General features: G+C 34.1%; 1 protein-coding gene across 1 annotated transcript in view; it reads left to right on the top strand.

The window, feature by feature from the left end:
- The first annotated feature begins 12100 nt into the window (after nt 1-12100).
- AspRS-m (aspartyl-tRNA synthetase, mitochondrial) overlaps nt 12101-24571 on the top strand; it is a 191080-nt gene continuing 178609 nt past the window's right edge. Inside the window, exons 1-3 of the mRNA XM_090397050.1 lie at nt 12101-12194; nt 12927-13090; nt 22014-22112. Of these exons, the coding sequence (XP_090253176.1) occupies nt 12101-12194; nt 12927-13090; nt 22014-22112 (357 nt within the window). The remainder of the gene's footprint in view (nt 12195-12926; nt 13091-22013; nt 22113-24571) is intronic.

The following is a 24571-nucleotide window of genomic DNA, read 5'->3' as shown; positions in this document are numbered from 1 at the left end:
TTTCAGAAAACCCTCTTGTGTAACTGCTTGAAGCATTTGCTCAGAGCTATTGTCAATGTAACTTTTTAAACTAATTTCTTCTTCTTCCACAGACTGTCTCACTTGCAGCAGACCCCGTCCACCTATTCTCCTTGGTAGGTACAACCGGTCAACATCACTTCGTGGATATAATGCATGATGCATATCATTAGTTTTCTGGTTCGGCGGTCCAATTTGAACAGATATTTTTTTGTCCAATCTATTATGCAAGCTGTGTATCGGATCACTGGTATATAGCCCAAGAATTCATTGCTCTAATTGTGTTTAATCCATTTAGCTTTGTTTTCAGAATATTTCTAACTCCTTTTGGTGTATTCTGATGCTGCCTGTTGTTTAACTTTGAGTGGAGAATGTCGCTGGTGTACGTCAACTGAAATTGCTTTTATATATTTTTCTTGATCAAAATTAAAATTGCTAGTGTCATTAATTTTTCCTCGTTTAATAGGTAAAATTACGCATTTATCTAAACCAAATACCATTTTGATATCCTGACTGAAAATACGAACTGTGTACAGTAAAGAGTGTATTTGCTAGGCCGATTTTCCATATAACTTTAGGTCACCCACTATAAAATAGATGGGAAATTTTAATATTACATTTAGGAATTTCATATCCTAGATTTGTTTTCTTCAGAATCAAAGCTAAAGGTATCAAAGAAATGTTGAAGAACAATGGTGACAAGGAATCACCTCGTAAAATTCCACCTTTAATGCTAATATCTCCGAATCGTTCATTATTCACCATTAAAGTTGTTTTCCATGATTTGATAGCAGCAGCGAGAAAGGAACATATGTTTTTGCTAATTCCAAATAGTTGTAGAGATTTTAAGATCCAGGATATGGTGGGATATGGTGGGAGTGAATCGAATGCTTTCTTATAGTCAATCCATGCCATGCTTAAGTTAAATTTCGTATTTTTGAATTTCCGAAAATCATTTTATTAATAAGGACCTGGTCTTTTGTTCCTCTGGATTTTTGAAAATTACATTTTTGTTCAATCTGATTATCTGATAAGTGGGGTTATATGGAATTTGCTATGAATGCTGCTTAAGCATAGTTGGTAGGCATGTTATTGGAAGATAGTTACTTGGGTTTGCACCCTTATTCTTATCTTTCATGAAGAGAAAAGTTCTCCCAGATATCATCTAGTCTTTTTCTTCTTAACATGGAATTTACGCCAAATGGCCTGTTCTAGTCTCATGCCATCTCTTTCTTGGTCTTCCGATTCTTCTTTTTCCACTTATTTTGCATCTGTATAATATTTCTGGTAGTCTGCTGTTGTCCATTCGATTTAAATGTTCTAGCCATTTTAGTTTATACTGTCTTATGTAGTAATTAATTGGTTTGATTTTTAGGGATTGTAAGATTTCTTCATTTGTTTTGTAGTCCCACTTGGTATATCCAGCTGTTTATCTGAGGAACTTCATTTCTGCTGTTCGAATTCGTTTTTCATCTTTCCTTTTCATGGTCCATGTTTCGCTTCCGTATAGTAGAGTTGGTTTTGACATGACATTATATAGTCTGATTCTAGTGTGTTTTTGTAACAGGGATGGCTTAAATATATTATTTATTATGCCATTTACTTTGACAAAGTTTGATATTTTAGTGTCTGAGTATTTTTCTTCTTCGTATGATAGATCACATCCCAAGTATCTGAAAGCATTTACTTGTTCTAGTATTTTATTATCTATCACTATTTTACTTCTTATTGGGTTTTCTCCTTTGAATGCCATTATTTTTGTTTTTTCTTTAGATATCGTCATATTATATTGCTTTGAGGTATCATTTAATGATTTTAATTAATTTGTAAGTCATCTTCTGATGTAGTTAATACTATTTGATCATCTGCAAATAGTACTGTATCAATCTTCATTTTCGGGGTCATTTGTATACCAAATGGATTATGCTGTTTCCAGATTGTTAATATTTCATTTATATATATATATATATTGAATATCAGAGGTGAGAGGGTACATCCTTGTTATACTCCTCTTGATATATCTCTCCATTCTGAGATGTGTTCTGATTCAACTGCTATTCTATTTCCTGTATATATTTCTTGAATAGATTGTAAAAGTTGGTTTCGTATGTTTAATCGGTTAATATTTTAAACAATTTTTGTCTACTAATTTTGTCAAAGGTTTTTTCATAATCAATAAAGGCCACGTGTGTTTCTTTTTGAAATTCTCTTCTCTTTTCTAGTAATAATTTTAAAGTAAAAATTGGATCTATGCAGGATCGGCCTTTTCGGAAACCATTTTGATACAAAATTAATAACGGAAAAAACTCACGTACAAAGATTATTTAATAGTATAATTTTCGCCTGTGTGTCACAAGCATCTTCAGTACATTAAGCTCAAATTAAACAATAACTGATAATTCCAAAAAGCGCTACCTAAGAGTAGCTGTTGTAAGATAACTAAAAAGGTCAATAACTTTCCTAAAAAAATAAAAAATAAAAAAATAATAAAAAATAAAAATAAATAAAAAATAAATTAAAAAAATCAATACAATAAAAAGTTAGGAAAGATTAGCTGATTTGTAAAGTACTATCTCCCATAAAGGGGATAGACGTAAGCCGTCGGATCTGTTTAAGTTAGGAGAATGAAGCAGAGTTTCACATGTTTCTTTATAAAGGCATTCCATGAGAAACTGACTTTTGTGAAGAACTCTTGCCTTTCTCCAATGAACTCTGTGTCTAGTGAAGATGGCATGTTCTGCAATTCCAGACTTTTCAGGTTTAAAGTATTCAATATAAGATTGGTGTTCTTCTAGCCGAATAGAGGCAGATCTTCCCGTTTGTCCGAAATAAGATAATCCACAAGAGCATGGAATCTGGTAGACACCTGGATGATTAAGATGTGGAAGCTTGTCCTTAGGAGAAGTGAGAAAGGTGGAGATTTTTCTAAACGGTCGAAAGGCAACAAAAATATTCAGTGGTTTTAAAAATTTTGCTATACGTTCACTGATGCCATCTTCACTAGACACAGAGTTCATTGGAGAAAGACAAAAGTTCTTCACAAAAGTCAGTTTCTCATGGAACGCCTTTATAAAGAAACATGTGAAACTCTGCTTCATTCTCCTAACTTAAACAGATCCGACGGCTTACGTCTATCCCCTTTATGGGAGATAGTACTTTACAAATCAGCTAATCTTTCCTAACTTTTTATTGTATTGATTTTTTTAATTTATTTTTTATTTTTTTATTTTTTATTATTTTTTTATTTTTTATTTTTTTAGGAAAGTTATTGACCTTTTTAGTTATCTTACAACAGCTACTTAGGTGGCGCTTTTTGGAATTGTCATTTATTGTTTAATTTGAGCTTAATGTACTGAAGATGCCTGTGACACACGGGCGAAAATTATACTATTAAATAATCTTTGTACGTGAGTTTTTTCCGTTATTAATTTTGTATCGATATGTCTACTCACGGTATACCACTTTTAAAACTTATTGCTAGACTTCACGGAAACCATTTTGTTCTTCTAGTAATTTGTTTTCTACAATGCTGCTTAGTTTCTCTTTTAATATTCCTGCATATATTTTGCATTCTGTATTCAACAGGCTAATTCCCCTATAATTATTGAAATTGTCTTTATTTCATTTTTTATAGATTGAGATAACCAGTGCTTTTTTCCAAGAGTTAGGGTTTTTTCCGGATATCCAAATCATATTAAAAAATTTCAGAAGTCTTTCATTAAATTTTTCATCTGCATTTTGGTATAGTTCTATATTTATATTGTCTTCTCCTGGTGTTTTCCTATTTTTCATCTTCTTTAGTATATTTTTCAGTTCTAACATTGTAATATTTTCTTTTAGGCCATTCTTTGTCTTATAAAACTTTATTTCATTGCTCTCATCTGTCCAGAGATTTTTGAAATAGGTCACCCATTTTTCTAAATCTATTGTTTGTATTTTTATCTTTTCTTTTATTTCTTTATTCATATATATTTTATTACTTTATAGATTTTGGGTTGTGACTTAAATAAATCCTTTTCTAGTTCTGTTACGAAATTGTTCCATCTTTCTCTATCTTTTTTCCTTACTTCTCGTTTTGCAATTGCACTATTTCGTTCATACTCTATTTCTGCTTCTATTGCTTTGGAATTTAGCCATTTCTGGTAACTGTCCTTTTTGGTTTTTATTATATTTTCTATTTCTTTGTTCCAGTCTCATAGTCCTCTTTTTCTAATCCATTTGTGCTTTATTCCTATTCCTGTTGTTGCTTGTGTGAGAATTTGTTTCGAATTTTCCCATTCATCTTCTATGTCACTTGATTCATGTATGATTTCTGTTTTTAAGTTTGTGCATTTTTGATATTGTTGTCTAACTTCAGGATCCTGCAATGAAGAAATTTTGTAGCTTGGCTGGTAAGAATTTTCAATTCTATGTGTTTTTAGCCACTTTGGTTTAAAACGAATTTTTGCTGATACCATATAATGCTTATATGGCAAATGCTTTATATGATAAAGCTGATAACAACATAAAAGGAATAAGCCAGCAAAACAAGACAATAAGTACAGTTATCAAAAATAAACAGGGGAACATACTTATAGATAAGGAAGAAATTTCGGAAAGATGGAAGGAGTACTTAGAAGATCTATATAGTGAAAAAGATCTAGATGCCAAGGCTATAGAAGATGAAACAAGACTTGATATGGAAGAAATTGGTCCCACTATATTAAAAGATGAATTTGAATGGGCACTGAATGAACTTTCAGCCAACAAGGCACCAGGCACTGATAACATCCCTTCAGAATTAATAAAATACTCAGGAAACATAACTAAGTCATACCTTTTCAAGATCATAAAGGATATTTATGAAACAGGGATCATCCCCAAAGATTTTACACAATGCTCTATCATACCCATTCCTAAAGGAAATAATGCAAACAAGTGTGAAAATCATCGAACAATAAGCATAATATCACATGCTTCGAAAATACTACTCAAAATTATACAAAAAAGACTAACAAAGAAAGTTGAAGAATATGTTGACAATGACCAGTTTGGATTCAGGAAACAGCAGGGGATAAGAGAAGCAATACTAGCTCTAAGAACAGTTATTGAAAGAAGATTGGAGAAGAATCAAAATACTCTGATAGTCTTTCTTGACTTGGAGAAAGCCTTCGATAGCATTGACTGGAATCAAATGTTTCATCTCCTAAAAACAATAAAGGTAGATTGGAGAGATAGAAGGCTCATATTTAATCTTTACAAACATCAAGAAGCCCTAATAGAAGCAGCCAGCAATACAACAAAAACCGCAATAGCAAAAATACGAAGAGGTGTAAGACAGAGGTGCTCTCTTTCACCCATATTGTTTAATCTGTACATTGAAGATGCAATAAATAAACTGAAAGAACTAATAGAAACTGGAATTAAGATAAATGGAATTGATATTAACTGGCTACGGTTCGCAGATGATATAGCAGTTTTAGCTGATAATGAAAATAAACTGAAAGCCACCCTAACAAAGATGGAAGAAATCTTCACACAGTACAGCCTAAAAATTAATTATAAGAAAATAAAATTATTAATTACAAGTAAAGCAAATCCAATGAAAATAAACCTAGAAATAAATAATAACCTGCTACAACAGGTATCCTCTTTTAAATATCTTGGAAGTCTTATCACAGAAGATGGAAGAAACCAATCAGATATTAAAGCATGGATAATCCTAGCCAAAAAAGCATTCTACAACAGAAGAAACATTTTTACCAGTAAAGAACTTAGCATCCAGCTGAAAAAAAGGCTAGTGAAAACATGCATATGGAGCATTGCATTATATGGTTGTAAGGCCTGGACTCTGACAAAACAAGACATGAAAAACCTGTGGACAGGCTTATGTATTTGTCGAACATGTTGTTTATTATTTTAACGGTATAATAGAACACAGAAACTAAGTAAATAATTAATTTATTAACTTGATGCTGATATTTCGCTGGTGTTATAACTTAGTTTTAAATTATTTACTTAGTTTCTGTGTTCTTCTAGTCTTTGTGTTGCTGCTACAATTTTGTTTAAGTACACCATGGTGTTTTAGTCTCACGTATTGTGACAAACAGTGTTTTTGTACTCTGAAAATGAAAATTCATTCTTCATTACTTCTTCATTACTTTTCAGAAAAGAAAAGTAATGAAGAAGTTCTGAATATAGTTCATGAAGAGCGGTCATTAATGAAACACACCAATAAGAGAAGAAAAAGCCTAATTGGACACCATTTGAGGCATGTGGGGACTGATTACAGAAATAATGGAGGAGACTGTAGAAGGAAAGAGGCCACGAGGCAGATTAAGAATTTCATATATAAATAACATAATGATTCTAACTGGCACTAAGAGTTATGAAGAGATAAAAGGGAAGTCACAAGAAAGGATGTTGTGAAGTGCTGCTATATTTACCAATTTTCGGATTAATGCACCAAAGAAGAAGAAGACCATATAATGATAATAGTTTAATTCAAAGCCTCGATATGCTCTTATGTCTAAAATTAACTCCGCTAATTTAAAATTTGTGATAACGTAGTCAATTACTGATTTGTATCCTCTGGCTGACCAAGTATATTTATGTATTTCCTTGTGTTTAAACATTGAATTCATTATTCTCATATTATTATAAATGACAAAATCGCGCAATCTGCGACCATTTTGATTACATGTATCTTCACCAAATTAGCTATGTTTGTTTTGTATTTTTTGTTTCCTATTCTGGCATTTAAATCTCCTGCTAGCAGTAAATAGTCAGTTTTGTTTGTTTTATCTATGGCATTCTTTATAAAATATATTATGTAATTCTTTATAAAATATATTACTGTTTTCTTCTTTTCCCTCTTCTGGTGCATATGCACCAATTATTATTATGTGGCCTTTTAATGTCTTCAGTCTAAATTCTATTAGTCTTTCATTCAAATAGTTGTAATATACAATATTGTTCTTTAGGGATTTATGTACCATAATCATTATACCTGATTTTGCTCTTTCTTCTTTTTTTACCCCACTGTAGATTTGTATATAGTTGTTTGTTTCTTTTGTACCTTTTTGTTTTTTTCTTTGTTTCTGTTAATATACATATCTTTATGTTAGCTTGGTTTAGTTGTTTATCAAGTTCTTCTTTGTGCGCAAAGCTTCTCACATTTCATGTTGCAATGTTCATTATGTGTTCCTTTTTCCAATTTCGTTTACTGTTTCCTGGGTTGTGGTCTTTTCCCTGACAGTCCGTCCAGCTTTTCTTTGTATGAAACTTGAAGGTATTTTCAATTTCCCCAGGGCAAGTTACTAACCTGTCGCTTCCACTGAGGTCGACTGCAACAAATAATTAAATTGTTCCGCCATTCGATCATGTAGACTGGTTAGATGTTTTAACCAAAATCCATGTAGTTCGTCTTTGCCAAGTGCGCTCCAGTTTTTTTAATTTTCTAGCTTGTGCACTGACCATTTCTACAGTGATAATGACATTTTGCATTTGATTTTGTTTCATTTCTGATTCTATTTCCTTAATCCATGAAACATCTTAATTGTGTTCAATAGGAGTATCCCAGATTGACTTCCAAAATTTGAGTGTTTCTTCTTTTTCTGGTGAATGATTGTATGCATTTGTATTCCTCTGGAGAGACTGAAAGAACTGACGTTAGTTCTGTCGAAATTGCATATTTTGTACATATTGGTTTATTCTTGCTTCATATCTTTTAATTTTCTGTGCAGTCGCTATAATTCTTTGTTTTAGCTCTTCAATAACTTCAGCAATTGTTTTGTTGGCCAAATTATATGTATTAATCAGGTTTTTTTTTTTTTTTTTGGATGTTATCATTTTTCAGGCGTCCTTCTTTAAAATTCTTTTAAGTTGCTCAGATCAGCTCAAAGTTTGTTGACTTTTCGTTCCAACCGAATTTTCCATGGTGCAAATTGTTTCGTTTCATCCTCGGCTTTTGCTCTTGGGGTTTGCAACCAAGCTTCACTGTAACGATATAGGCTGTGCTGTATAGAAGCTGATTTGTTTCCTTTATGCTGTTGGTTATGATGGTTTTAATTACAGCATATGCGTCTAAGAGGACCTGTTTTAGCTTAGATTTCAGTAAAACGTTTAATGGTGGTAGTCTTATATGGTCATTTATAGAGTTCATATGTTCCAATATCCATTACTTCATTTTACACTGCACTACTGTCAAAAAATTCTGAGGTATATCGTCGGCTTGATGTTTACTGAGTTGAATTCCAGAGTTTGATGTAGCTACCTCCTGATGATCTGCTGTTAGCGGAGTTGTTGGTTTATTAAGTGACCTTTGCAGCTCAAGTTCAGTAAATATTTTGTTACAGAAAATGAAATTCTTTTGGTCCATAAGTCTTTGTTCTGTTATTGCAGATTCTGGGAATTTTTGTTTCCAAATTAAATGCATACGCTTTCTGAAACCTCGTTTTTCTGATGTTATCTGTAAAAACATTTCATAACTTCTCTGTTTTTTTATACAATCCATTTTTGACGTTTGGTTTCTTCCAGTCGCTTTTCAGCTTCCTGCACTGATTGCTCAGCAAGGAGAGCTGGGTCCTGTAGCCCACTTGTCGCCTGATGCCAAGGATCTCCAACTTCCAATGCAGTCCTTGATGACTAGGGAGTCGATTGATCCGGTATGGATCTCTTCTTCCTTTTCACCATTAAGATGGAGGATGGAACACTGTTAGTCTGGCTCCTCAGTCGAGACCTATCTGACATGGGTGGTCCTGCTGGCAGCTATGCTGCCGCTTGAATAGCTCTCAACATCACTTAAGCACGCAATCCCCATCGCCACGACAAGGCCGTGTTACTTCGGGGGGGAAATTATTATTATTATCATTCATAAGAAGGGTCTGCATAGTCTCTGATCTACCTGAATAGGCAAAATAAAAGACTTTATACAATTTCGGAGCTAGTCTTTGTTTGATGTACATAGGGTCCCCCCTTTCCGGAAGAAACTTCGATTTTTAACCCCAATATACAAAAATCACACATAAATCTTCATCCAAAAATATTGGGATTACCAACCCTAGATGGCAGTAGCATTCTTGTGTCACTTTCAGCAATGCATATCAGCCAAACTGCAGTTATCTGAAGAAACTGGAGATTGGCTACCAGCTATTCCCAAAAAAATTAAGGGTAAGGAGTTGCCTTTCTTTAGGAGAGTAAAAAAAAGTGCAAAGGATTTATTCTTCTTCGCATATTTATTTTGCTGAGTCTGCTAATATATTTTTTGACATTCTTTTCATTAGCAATTAATGCTTTTTGTTATTTTGTGTTTTGCTCATACTTTGAGGGTGACATATAATCACATTTATTAATCAATCTGTGGTAGGCCATATATACCTCATTCGGTATAGTGGAAGCCCTTTATTTGGAATACCTGCGTTCGATTCCCGTCTATGAAGTAAGGAACTTTTATCAGGTGTTTTCGACTAATGGTGAGTTAGCATGTGTCATGTGGGGTGGTGGGTTTTCTTCTGGAAACTGGCGTTTTTCATTACTCAACACAGGCAAACCGGCGCCGTGAACACACACAGATCTACACACAGAACGCTTTGGCGAATGCTGGTAGCCTGCAATTTCCCCAGCTACGAAGTAATAACTATTGACTAATACTTCGAATTGGATCCGAATGCCAATAATGGTATGCTAGGTACTCCCATACACTAAAAACAACAATCTATGATAAATATTAAGAATATTTTATTGATCGTGTCTTCATATTCTGTAGCGAGGTTGGACTAGTGGCAACATCACTCTTCACTTAACAGATTCTTGATTTGAATTTGACAGTGGCACAAAAGATATCTTTAAGTGAGAGATTAATTATACTTAACCACCATAGACACCACATACCCTTTGGCTGGATCCGGGAAGCCCTGTTTTCGATTCTAATTCAAAGATTATAATGGATGGGTTCGGTTTATTTGAATTTAATTTACAGCCGAAGCAACTGGCTAGTGTATTATGTATGTTAATATCGTGTGTTCTAATGACTGGTTTGACTCCTTTGCGGAACGAAAAACTCTTTAATCCATGTGGACGGGCTAACTCGCACTCAGTTGAAAATCCCTAATAAAAATTCTTCATGTCCTAGATTTCAGACCAAGTCTTTCCAACCAAAAGACATCGTAAAGCTGAAGAAGAGTTTCCATTCTTATAAGGAAGCTTTTATTCTTTTTCCTCGTGGATTTGGATGTCTTAAACATTTAACTGAGTACAACAATAAATTTAAAAACAATAGACTCAATGACGCTTGGAAATAAGCCGTAACTGTAACAGAGACCACTTTATGTTTCAATATTCCTTGATGAAAAACTGGTTTAGATGAGATCAAGCACGTTCAAGTCATGTCTCCATCCATTTGCAAACGACTTCTACACGTCTTTAGTCACTAAGATACAAAAAGGTAACCAAATGATAACAGTTAAATGTTTTACGAGTATGTTATTAAAACCAACTCTTCATACATATTACAAAAATTCAGAAATTAAAAAATAAATAAATTCTCAAACTCCTTTCATTATTAATAATAGTCAACTAATGCCTTTTATTCCTTATAGGGAGTAGGGAGTAGGCAAGGCCTTTTAACCTTATTTAGCTTTTTAAATACTGAGTGAGCAGTTTAATGGTTGGACAATAAATATCTCTAATTGAAAGCATCAACCGATGAAGAGATAGGCAAACAAGTGCTGTCATCTATTGATACCTAACCCTAACAGAATATGTTATTGGAAAGCAGTGCATTTGAAACTATCTCGCATGAGATGGAAGCTAATAGGACAAAGTATTTAGCTGGCTGTTGCTGCTATAGACCAATATAGCAGCAGTGGATCTTCCTTGATGAGTCAGTAGGCTCATCGCTGTAGGTTCACTAGGATTTCACCAAACATGGCAGCTCCGATATCATACTGCACAGTCGCATCGCAGATGTGACTGTGCAGTATGATAGTGCAGTCGTCTCTCTGATTGGTGTTGTTCAGTTGTTTAAAAAATGTAAGACCTCAGTGACCTCCAAAAAGTTTCATTGGAATGCGGCTTGCTGGAGCTGCCATAACCCAAAATGCAGAAATCGTAAGTACATCACGAGCCACAGTATCGAAGATTATGACAAAGTATGGAAACGGACAAGGCGTTGCCTCCAATCGGTTCTCCCAGGTTCGATCACATAATACAATTGGGACATATTTAACAAGAAGAATGGTCATATATTCCATTATCTTATGTATATGACTTGTATCAGTCTGTTCCACGTCGAATTCATGGTATTCTAATTGACCGGGTTGGGTCTACAGCTTATTAATAAAAAATTCTATAAAAAACTTGTGTTTTCATTATTTTGATAACCTCTAAACCTATAGTATTAGCAAAGTACCGAAACAGAGCACCTATAGGGGAGGTGACTGAAGGGAGTCTGCAAGAGAGAGAGAGAGATCATCGATCAAGAGAATAGCCTTCTTGTGTATATCATCAAGAATTCTTAGGAAGGTTTTTTAGTGCACCATCCCAAATGTGAGAACAATATTCCAAGGTTGGTCTTATATGAGACTTAAAAAGTATTGGTGTTGAGAAGAAGAGATGGCTTGTACAAATAAAGAATATACCATGTTTTTCAGATTACTGATGTAATATGTTTGTGCAAATATAAGTTGTAAGAGAAACTGTGTTGAAAGGATATTGGAACATTATCACAAATAAATAGGAGCTTTCTTGCTGGTTATAAGACAGGCCTGAGTTTCAATTCCATTAAAATTCACTAAATTATCTTCTAACCATTTTGAATTGGTTGAAACATATCAGTATTTAAGTCTTTTGTTATGAAGGAATTTGATGGTTCAATCATTTCAGTACTACAGGGTTCCTGCTTATATTCTCATATGCTCTCTGATAAATTTTGACAATTTTTAAATGCCGGTCCTATTTCACTATACCAATAATGGACTAATAATATCGATAACATCCATAAATCATCTTGCCAGCATGAAAGCTTTTGGCTCTAAATGCCCAATCAATCTCCAAAAGTTAGACAGGGAAAGCTGGTTTATCGCTAGAGGGGAGTACTGTTGTAATGGCAGCCCGTGTAAGTTATGTGTGCTTGCGCTATGCAAAGCGTGTAACTTTTAGAAATGTGGTGTTGGTTTTTTCTCGATATTTTTGTCAAAGTAAGTTAACGCTTATTTAGTATGTAAGTCAGAAAGATCATAGATATTCAGATAGATACTGTGAGAATGTCGACATGATGTTTAGGGCCTCCCTCGATGAGTCTAAGGACTCCCTGGAATCGCCCGTAATAATAATAATAATATATTATTGTTCATCTTTATTATATATATATATATATATATATATATATATATATATATATATATATATATTGAATGCGCAGACTTCAACGTTGAAATACACTAATTTTCCGTGTTATTTACAGTTATTTCTTCTTTTTATATATATATATATATTGAATGCGCAGACTTCAACGTTGAAATACACTAATTTTCCGTGTTATTTACAGTTATTTCTTCTTTTTATATATATATATATATTGAATGCGCAGACTTCAACGTTGAAATACACTAATTTTCCGTGTTATTTACAGTTATTTCTTCTTTTTAATGTACACCTGACGAAGGCTAATACAAGCTGAAACTAGTTGTGTCGTACCAATAAACTTTGTTTGCATTTCTCTCGGTTCTAGTCATTCACTGTTTTTATAAATACAGTATATATATATAAAAGAAGTTAAATGCACCTAGAAGTTTTCTAGGTGCAGTTATCTACAAATTTCAAATAATTGTGTTTTATCTGTTTATGTTCTCAAGATGAGTAATAAAATTAAGTTTTATTACTGCTTTGTTTTAGCCAGCTTATTTATTCTTTGTATTCTTAAATTATAGACACAAATAGCTTTACATGGAGAACTCACACTTGTGGACAGCTACAGAAAGAACATGTTGGTCAACAGGTGATGATCTGCGGGTGGCTTCAGTTTCACCGAATGAATAAATTTTTCACTTTGAGGGATGGCTATGGTGTTACACAGTTTCTGATTCCTGAAGAGGTAGAAAAATGTGTATATTTTCCATAAATTAGTCACCATAAATCAGATTTATACTCCCTTTTTTATGTTGTTATAGTTTTTGTATCCTATTACTAGTGTATGTAGGTTTTAGATTCATCATCAATCTATCTGTCTATACATAGAAAAAAAAAAAAATGCCAGGCAGCAGCTTACATCTCAGCCATTAAACTGCAGCACAATTGCCGAAGATCAAATTAAATAAAATTACAATAAATTATTATTATATATTATTAATTAATAAACGATATGAAATAAATATTACAATAAAATTACATCTGAAATAGAGAAATACTGCAAAAAAAAAAAAAAAACATATACATTCATAAGAACGTCTATTGATACTATCCAAAAAGTAATGAGAAGAACAACAAAAAAAAAGTCTCCCCTGCACTACAAAACAACATGGAGAAACTTTCAACCTTGAAGAACTGTAAGCAGCATGTTAATCTCTGCCAAAGAACAAATCGCCTGGCCTGGACAGACTTACTTCTGAGTTCTTCCAAGCATTCTGGTATCACCTGGGACTTGCCTAAATTGCTGAAAGAAGCTTACCTAAATGGGCTTCCATAATCTGCGACCACCACAATTGCATGTCTCATTCCAAAGAAGGGAGGCTACACAGACATTAGAAACTGACACCCTATATCACTGATTAACGCAGATTGCAAAATCATTTCCAAAGTAATTGCAAAAACTGTCTGAAGCTCACACTACCTGATGTTACTGGCCACTATCAAACTTATGCAGTGCAAGGAAGATCAATACACAATAACCTACATTTAATCTGGGCTCTCATCCACATTGCAAACATCCAGAATGAAAATTTAGTGCTAATTAGTCTTGACCAGGAAAAAGCTTTTGCTTTTTCCTGGTCAAGATTAATTTTGCAAGACTTTTTCCTGGTAGAGCATGAATACTTCTTCGCAGTACTGAGAACACGTTGATGTGGGCCTCTCATTATCCAAACAGTCCAACTACTAACAGTCTACTGGACACTGTCTCTAGCACCTGCACAGGCATGAAGACTACCTGCTAGTATCTGCTAAATAGAGAGCAGAGAAGACATCTGCGGCTTCTCTGCTTTCTATTTATATATGCAACTTTCTTTTCATTGTGGCAAAAGTTTTTACCTAAGGAACACACGGATAAACCAGAATCTCTCTCTTAGCTACTGAATCAGAGCAACATCTTATGTGCAGCCTATGTAGGAAGCTAAACAGCAGAACAGGGAACGCTAAACTGATTCACTGCAAACTGGAACCCACATGGTACCCTTCAGTTGACTGCAGAAGATAATGTGACTCTCCTTGTGTCTTTTTGCCTGTTGCTTATGTTTTTATGTTATACATAATATGTATTTAATATGCATTTTAAAGTGTAAATATTTTGTTGTTTTGATCTAATGAAATATATATTTTAACCTAAGTTTAATTTTTTTTAAAAATGCACACATTTATGTATGCTTTGCATGTATGCACGCATGTACATCCCCCAAAAGATGTCATTGACATTCCAGTACAAAGTATTACCAGATTGCTCTTAGTAATTTTCTTCTACTACTTGCCAGGTTTCCAATATGGAGAGATCTTATATACATATATCTCAGCATTTGATCAAGATTGGAGCAGTGCCATGGTATAAGAAGCTATATGAAATGAATGCCATTAGTGCATGGGAAGTGTTTGAGGATTGTTTGAGTGAGACAGTACCAGACTGAAAACTCAGGATCATGAGGATAAACAAATTTGGTCACCTGGCTTTCTAGGGGATCGAGAGATGGTGGAGAGGATTCATAGATGAGTGACCAAGCTCGTGCCACGTCTGTGGAATGCTCCTTATGAGAATAGATTGGGGGTGTGTGGGTTGCAGAATTTAGCTAACAGACTGAAGAGATGGGATATGATAGAAACTTATAAGTTAATAAAGGGATTCTATAAGATTGACACAAAAAAAAAAGGTTTCAATACATTGGTAGTAGAGTGAAAACAAGGGGTCACACTTGTAAGTTGTCTAAGAGTGGTTGGCTAGTAAGGGTGCATGGACTAAGTTTTTTGCTTGGAGAGTGATGAATGAGTGGAATGGATTGCAAGAGGCAGCTGTGTGAACCCCAACAGTGAATAAGTTTAAGATGTATGATAGGTATTGTGTTAATGGATAGTGTGGGTCTCCTGCGATGAGTCTTTTGACTCAACGGAGTATCATATAAATAATAATAATAATAATTGGTTCCTAGTCTTCATCACCTGTTTTGTTTCCAGTTCTTAGATCCACTAAGGTACTCCTAACTACATCAGCCCATCTAAATCAGTGGATGTCAAACTCAGACCTTTAATCTGAAAGTTATTCTGAATAGCTTGGCTTAAGGAAACAAACCAACCAGTTTGGTCATCAAAAATCTACACCATTAAAAGTTCTTGCATTTTGACAATAATATTGCCATCTTTATGGATTACTATAGTATTAACTAGTGTAGAACTTTCTACTTCACTAAGAGCTTTATCTTTATTGTAAACAACCTGTAACAACAGTAGTGCAAGGTTAGTTTAGCCTGCAGTTTATCTCTGTGTCTGATACACTATCATCACAAAATTTAATAATTTTAATCTTAGTATCTAATGCATCTTTTTCTTTTAATTGGAAACAACAGCACCCTTACTTTAAATTTTATCTGCCATTATTAACAACAATAAAATAAATGAGTATATAATTTACAGTGAAGCGTCAAAGTATAGAGAAGTAGCAAGTAACAACATCATGAACAAATAGTTCATGAAAACTGTATTGGTTGATTCATGGGCATCATGTTGCTAAAACTATCTTATGAGCAAATGCAGCATCGTATAACTGGGCATTGGTCATAATTGAAAAGCATCATATGAGTGGATCATCATTGAGACTTGACAATACCCACCCTTGTGCAGTGCAATTATCATACATTCTTTCTACTGTACAGAATCTTTCCTGTACTGAGACTCAAGTTAGACAGCTAGAGTTGTTACATAAACTAAGTAAGATTTAGCTATAAGAGCTAATGAGATTTCAGCAGGGATGCTAAGAGACTGCTCATCATCATTGGCAGTGCTCTTGAACTGGCTGTATAATTTGAATCTCAGCACAGGAAAGATTCTACAAAGTGCCTTCTCCTCATACACCTTAGTCACATCATTCAGTCTAGACATTGTATTAAGCTAGATCATATTTTTCACAATGATTCTTTCTTTTACTTACCAACATAACAATATTTTTAGCTATCCATGTAATGCTTGTAACTTCTCAACTGATACATAGTTAAGAATTTATGGAGACACAATACACATGCTAAAATAATTGCTTTACTTAATATTAGGAAAGTAATATTCGACATTTCAACCTCTGTATTGCGGTCATCATCAGGAAATACATATGTATAAGATATAAGCTACATGCCACTGCACTTTACAAAGGTAAAATGAATCTAACTGCTTATTCATCTTTTACCTAGGCTGACCTCTTGTGGAAAGGAAACTAAATAATATTAGTTAAATTTAAAAAAAATAGAAATAGATAAAAAAAAATTAAATTAAAATAAAATAAATAGAAATGAAACACACAAAATATATTTTAAAAACAAATAAATTAAAAACAGAACTACATTTAACATTTCTAAACTCCTCGTATTGAGATTTTTATTTCTGGGCTTGTTCCTGTTGTTATAAGGGTTGCAAATGGGTCTTCCACACTTGGAATGATTAATCCATCATTTTTGTTCAGGTTTGGATAGTGTTTTAGCATTTCACAGGCTTCTTTGAATTTTCTCTCAAACCACGTTTTGGTGCAGTGTAGGAATTTGGTACCTTTCCAGTCAATTCTATGGTATGTTTGGAGTGCGTGGTCTGATAGGCCTGTTTTACTGTAATGGAAGTATTTAATGTGTCATGTGTGTTCATCTTTTCTCATTGGGATCGTGCGTCCTGTTTCCCCTATGTAGGTTAGGTTACATGTACATTGGAGTTTGTAAACCCCTGGGTGGGCCAGGTATGGAAGAGGATCTTTGGAAGAACTAGTCTTGATGTTGTATTTATGAAGTGTTCTGTTTATTTAAATTAAGGGGATATAAAATCCCACATTGTTTTAAAACCGAATAAGAAACTCAAAGATTGGAATCAGAGAGTTTCATGCCGAATATATAGTAAACTATAAAAATATCGGCGATTACTAGCATGAACTAATGCAAGTAGTCCTAGTACGTAGTACAATACTGGGCAACTCCCAGCAAAGGTGGTAAAGTTCTGATCGCTATTCTTGGTATTTTCCATAATGTAAAAACATTTCCTAGGAAATGTATGCTGTTATTACATTATGGCGGGAGGTCACTACCCAGACCGGTTTGGCTATGTCTGAGGAAGATCCTTGGCTCCTCACTTCAGTGACGAGAATCGAACACAGGACACTCCTTTCCCAGGCATATGGTTGCTGAGGGTGTAACCACTCGGCTAACCATGCAGACACAAATATTTGGATAATAATTTCAAATTTTTGGTTCTGAGCTTGTTCATTGAGTAAATTGTTAGTTCTCTGTGTTTGAGGGTGCTTATGACTCCTAGTTTTTGTGTTGGGTGGTGGTATGTAGATTTTGTAGGTTTGCGGTAGACAGAGAAGGAGAGACAGCCTGAGGGAAGACATGTGACGAGTGTGTGTCTAGAAAAGGAAGAGAGTTGTTTTCGATTTCATTGGTAAATTGGATACATTTATGTATTGGATTAACCACCTGAACAAACAACAGGCTAAGGAATGTATTTAATGTTTTTTCGGCTGTGGGGCCAAATGGCAAAAATATTATCGACATATCTGAGCCAGTCTAAAGTGTTACATAGAAGACCTCATTGCTTGAAGTCTTCTATGTAAAAGTTAGCTATTGAGGGGGGGGGGGTGAGAAAGGTGGTGAGCCCATGGCCATACCTTCTTTTTGTAGGTAAAAATTGTTTTGCCACACGAAATATCTGGAGCAGAGTACATGGGCAAAGAGGGCCATGATATCAGGCAGAAATATGTTCTGTAGGAGAATAGCAGAAATGAAAGAAAGAATTCGCAGCTGATAATTTATCTTATCAGCTGATAGTAACTTATCAGTGATAGTTTATAAATCTTATCACCCAAAGCAGATAAGATTAAAAGAAAGAATCACTGCTAAAAGATTGGAACTTTCAAAAATTGATCAAGATACATTCTCCTTACACACAGAATTAGTAGTGTTTCTACCACCAGAATTCCAACTAACATCCAACAAAGCCATATCATTTTTTAATAGAAAGAAATATAATTTAAAACAGAAGTACAACTGGCTGCAACATGAAAAAGAAAAACACACAAAACATCTAAATCACTTGAAGGTTAAATCAACCAGATTTCTCATATTTTATCTTGTATGGAAAACAACTATTTAGCTAGAGGTTTGAACTTCACTTTAACTCCTGTCAATATTCCAAAGGTGGACATCATAACACACATAGAGAAGGGATCATGCCTTCTTCCAGAAGACTGCAGACCTCATTTGTATTCAAACTTCTGCACTGTTACTGAGAGCTAAATTACCACTGAGAAATATTCCAAAATCAGAATTAAGGATGCTTAAAGAATTATGCACTAAAAACAACGTTAGCATAAAAAGCAGATATAGGAAATGCAGCAGTAGTTATGAACTCAGACAAATACGTAACAAAAAATAAACAACCTGTTAGAAGATATCAGTACTTATGCAGCTTTAGAGTGGGATACTATATGGTGCATGCATAAAACCAATGATTTGATTTGATTGCAGATTTACTCAGTTAGCTGGAAGAATTGAATAAATCTCCAACATCAAAACATCCTTTAGCCCAATAATTTATGGAACACCAAAAATTCATAAATCAGAAGTTCAATTGCCATCCTATTGCAGATATGAGAGATTTCCTCAACTTCCACTTAGCAAAATAGCTTTCATGTTTGCTAGAACTACATATAGGAAAAATAGTATCACATGTAAAAAGTAGTTTACATTTTGTTGAGAAAGTAACAGTTTTGAAAATAGAATCTTCAGACATCCTAGCAAGTTTACATGTAGTCAGCGTATTCAGTAATGTCCCTAGGGATGACACATTAGCTCTTCTCATAAACGTTTTCTTCCAAGACATGGTTAGTCTTTTCACACATTGCATGGAAAACACTTTCTTCAAATTCCAAGGTAACTTTTGGGAACAGACTCAAGAACTTGCAATGGGTTCTTCCCCAATCACCAATCCTAGCAAACCTATTTTTGGAAAGTTTTGAAAAGAAAGCCATTGAAAAATATTATAATAACCCAAAAACTTCATTGCATTACATTCATGATGATGTTTTCATTATTTGATTGGGGACAACAAAAGAATTAGAGCAATTTAAAGATTATTCGAGCAGCTTGTGCTCTAACATAAAAGTTACTCTAGAATTTGAGGATCACAGAAAATTATGTTTCTTGAAGATATCTGAAGAAGAAGAAGAAGAAGAAGAAAAAAGTTAATCTTTTTAGTATGCAGAGATCAACTACAACTGGGAGATTCCTACATGCTGCTTCATACCACCATCCATTACAAAAGATAGGCATGATTAAAGCATTACAAGACAAAGCCTACAACCTCTCCAGCATGACAAAAAAAGGGAATGAAGAACTTTGTTATCATAAATATACTCTTTCCCTCAATGGGTATGAAGACAGTTAACAAAATTTTACACACACATGACAGTTCCTTCTAACAAACAAGACTTCAAAAACGCAATCGCCTTTCATCCTACATCAAGAATGTCACAGGCAAAATTGCAAGGATGCTACTTAATTACAACATGAAAATGCCTTCTACTTAGTGCACAAGATTTCTAAGTTCTTTCATCCACTGAAATTTCCACCTCTTCCAATAAAGAAACCATGATTTATATAATTCCTTGCTCTCATGGCATTTACTATGTAGGCCAGAGAGATCTGCACATTGAATGTTAGAACATGTAAAAGAAGTGGAAAAGAATGAAAAAAAAAAAAAACACCCACAGAAATGCCATATATATGTATACCAAATGCCATAATGTCAATGTATGTATGCATGCATGTTTATGTGTGTGTGTGTCAGTCATATATATATATATATATATATATATATATATACACACACGCACACAGAAATGCCATATATTATTATTATTATTGCATGCACCTCCATGGAGTTCTAAGATTCATCACAGGAGACCCAGATTATCAACACAATATCTATTGTATTTCTCCTTGAAACCATTAACAGAAAAATCCAAATATGGTGAGCCCACAATCATCCTTTCATCATACTCATCTCCCTTACTATGCACATTCATATCATTATCATAATTATATAATGTAGTCAGCATTATGTATAGATACTTGCAATTCCTCCCAACATGATCTAGATCCTGGGTCTCCATATTAGGTCTCATATCACTAATCAGTTTTTCTAGACTCCTGATACAAAATGCATTCAACCCATCCCAATTCCAATAAAAAATGTATTGATTTTTATACTTTATGCTACATAATCTCTTTGTATTAGAAGATATTTATGATTGTTTATTGATTAGTTTGAACTTTAATAGTGTGTTCTGATACATGTGTGACTAAGTCTCAGGTTGGAAACACACATTGCATTACATATATATCACCTTTTAAATGTAGCATTATTTCCTTAATACATCGCCTCTGAAGATGTCTTTGTAAGCAGGGAAATAATAGCCTATCAATCTTGTTTTCTACATGCATGCATCTGTTCTATTTGCACTGGTACATAGATTCCTGCAAGAATAGATAAATAAGATTTCAAAATGGAATGGAGAAGTTAAAGAAGAAACAACAACCAATTTCTAGGGTAAGTCAGCATGTGTTCTTATAGAAAAGTATAAAATTGTTAAGTTATGTGTAAAAGTAGCTGAACAAAAGTCATGGACAGACTGAGAAAAATGAAGAAAATATTGCCAAGATGGCAAAATATCTCAGAGGATATTTGAAAAGCTTAGAAATGGAGGAAAGAGTGCTGTAAATAGTTGCAAATAGTCAGTACAGACACAATCTAGAGAACATATCAATATTTGAGGTAGGGAAAAAAACCATTAGAAACCCAAAATGTGAAAAGGCAGCTGGAGTAGATGATATGCAAACAGAAATGCTTAAATATGGATTGGTAGCTATTTATTGCATAATTTAGAAGACTTGGTCATAGGGTCAAATTCCAGGTGATTGGAGTAGATCTATAATAGATCTGTAATAGATCATACTACTGATCTATAAAAAAAAGGGAAATCACACAGAAATTTTCCCTAATGAGTGTTCCGAGTATGAATATAATGAACATCTGTACTTTAGTTTTGTAGATTAAAAAAGACATGCCTCATGTCTTTTTTAATTCTTTTTTAAAAACAAAAAGGCATGTAAATTAAATTAAAATTGAATTTTAAAACTTTAAACAAAAATAAAACTGAATGCAAATACACCCTGCCATGAATATTGTTAAATTGCAGTTGGAGTAGAACAAACTGGGTTCAGGCAAAATATGGCAAACCCAAGCAAACAGTGAAAAGTCAAAACAGAAATGATTGTACTTCAAAAGAAACTGCACTTAGTAGGTACTGTTGGGACACTTGGTTTGAGCACTTGGCACATTCACTTTTTATTGTGTGTGTGTATGTCTGTGATCACAGTTTGATTGCTTCACTTTGATAATGTCTAAATAGCTGAAGATTAAAATATTAATATTAAAATGTATTTTTTTTCTTACTTATTGTGTTGTATAAATCCATTAAATATTCATAATAATGCTTTTAATATATAATATTTAATTCAAAATTGTAATTCAAACTTTTTAATATATGTGTTATGTTTTATTTCTAACAGAGCAAATCCCTTGGAAATCTTCTACAATCAGCTTCTCTGGAGTCTGTGATTCAAGTAAAGGGTCTTGTGGTGCAAAGACCACCAGGACAGGCAAATGAGGTAGATTCAAAGTACGGTTGACTCTCCCTGGCAAACACTTTTATAAAAAAATTTGTTCACTATTTTTTCTGAAATGCCCCAGATGCCCCACCTTTTCACATCCCTCTCAATGTCCCCAGAGGACATTGAGATGGATGTGAGAAGGTGGAAAGGACAGATAATTTGTATATCTTTTTGGCATTGTAACCATTGGACAGGAAGATTTGGCGAATAAAGGCAAGTTTCACTATACGGGAAGCTTGAGTGGAACAGAGATTTGAGGCTCTGTTGACAAGGGTTTTGATGACACCATATTGTTGAGAAGGAGAATAATGGGAAAGTTTATGTATGTATCTACCAGTGTGGGTGGATTTTCTGTAAACTGCATAAAAAAAGAGGATGTCAATGGTCAGATGTGTAATTACTATCTAAAAAAAGGCAAACTGTTGTTATTTTCTTTTTCAATAGTGAACTGGATTCTGGGGTGCTTACTGTTGAGGTGGAGGAGGAAAGGGTCTAATGTGTCTGAGCCATGTTGCCAAATAGAGAACACGTCATCAATCAGGGGCGCGCCTGTGTGCAAAACTTTAGTTGGTGCCCCTATACTCCTCCCCCCAATAAAAAAAAAAAACACTTTATAAAAACGTTAATTTTAATATTTGATGCCAATAAAGTGAGTATTTCATTTTGAATTTTATCTCCTAAATAGGAGGGCATATTTTTAAAGTCAGGATCATTAGCTACACTTCGTGTGTGTTCTGATATAAAAGGATCAAACTTTTCTAACATCTCAATGCATTTTAAAAAATTGCCATTGTTTCAATCGTAAAGTTTATTGCTTTTACCACGAAGAGCTAGATTTTGTTTGCCTAAAAACTGTACTACAAAAATTATTCTTTTTATAACTTCATACCAACGTTTCCTTTCATTATCTAAAACTCTTTGTTCCAAATGATCAATACAAGTTTTATTTTTTAAGGATGTAATTAATTCTGTTCATTTTTTGTAATTGTTCAAATGATTTAAATTTTTCTCATGACGATTCAGGTACATTGTAAGATGTTGCCTATATTCTGCTGATAACAGCAGAATATAGAATAAAGTTAAAAACTGCAGCAGATTTTCTTATACAGTGATACCCCGAAGTTATGCGGTAGGTGGGACCAACGAAAAGCATGTAAGTTGAATTCGCGTAACTCTGGGTATAATTTTGCATGTAATTTATATATATAAACATACAATTGGGACCAAAGGTTTACAAAAACACCTATATTTTTTAAGAAATATAATCATAATTGTAGTTTTTCGTACATAAAAAAAAGAAAGTTATTTCGATGTCGATGGTTTCATAAAATTTTTGATGGGGAGGAAGTGGAGAGGATCCAGAGACGAGACCAAGATGATAGAAGGTCTGTGGAATGAACCTTATGAGAATAGGTTGATTTGTGGGTTGCAGAGATTGAACGATAGGCAAAGGAGGGGTGATATGATTGAAGGGTTTCTATAAGATTGATCCAGAAGATATTTTTGAAAATATGAGTGGTGGTGGGAGGACTAGGGGCCATGCATGGAAGCTGAGCAAGAGCATGGTTGACAAGGGAGTTAGAGCTAGGTTTTTTACTTGGAGAGTGGTGAATGAATGGAATAAGCTTCCAGAGTCTGTTGTGGGTGCTACGACCGTGAATGAGTTCAAGGCAAGGTATGATAGATACTGTGTCAATGTCGAATAGTTGTTCTTGACATGATGTTAGGGCCTCCCTCGATGAGTCTGTTGACTCCTTGGAGTTGCCCGGAACAATAATAACAATAATAATAATAAAAATCTAATAGATTCGTCTGACGGCATAATGTCTTTTTCTTGTCACGCAAAATTTCTTCATAGCAAGCCAGTGATTTTTTTTATTCCTTGCCTTGTGGCTACAATTCGTTCCTCATTAGAATCTATGTCCTCCAAAATCTGTAAACCTTACTTAATTAAGCTGAGACCTTCTGTTAAGTTTGCAATTGTCATGTGCTTTTCTGGTAAAACTGGATCTGAGATTTCAGTCTCTTCAGTAGCAAAGAGTCTCTGATATCGGAGACTCTTCGCTATTGAAGGGTGTCTCCGATATCAGAAGGGCGTCTCCGATAATCCTTACAGCATCTAAAACATCAAACCGTTTCCAAAACTCTTTAACAGACGGTTGCTCATTTTGCCTCATAGCTTCATTCAGACTTGCAAATGAACGCCGTTTTTCTTTTCTTGCTAGCTGTAGAAGAATCGGACTTGCTTCTTTTTGGGAGACATTATTATTTTTTATGTGCTAAAATTTTTATCAAGAACATAACATTAAATAATCGCAAGGTTTGTAGACTATAAAAATCATGTATGAATGGAGGCCGTGCAAAACACGTCAGTGCTTGTTCACAGCATGTGCGACACTGGCGAATGCGGCCGGTGCCAGAAAGATACGACTAGTGGTGAGGCGTGACGGGAATAC

This window comes from Typopeltis vanoorti, chromosome 8 (genome assembly GCF_054136105.1).
Source record: "Typopeltis vanoorti isolate ZY-2024b chromosome 8, IOZ_Tvanoo_1.0, whole genome shotgun sequence".
Taxonomy (NCBI): Eukaryota; Metazoa; Arthropoda; class Arachnida; order Uropygi; family Thelyphonidae; genus Typopeltis; species Typopeltis vanoorti.
The sequence above is the reverse complement of the archived record's forward strand: the minus strand, read 5'-3'. Positions and strand labels throughout refer to the sequence as shown.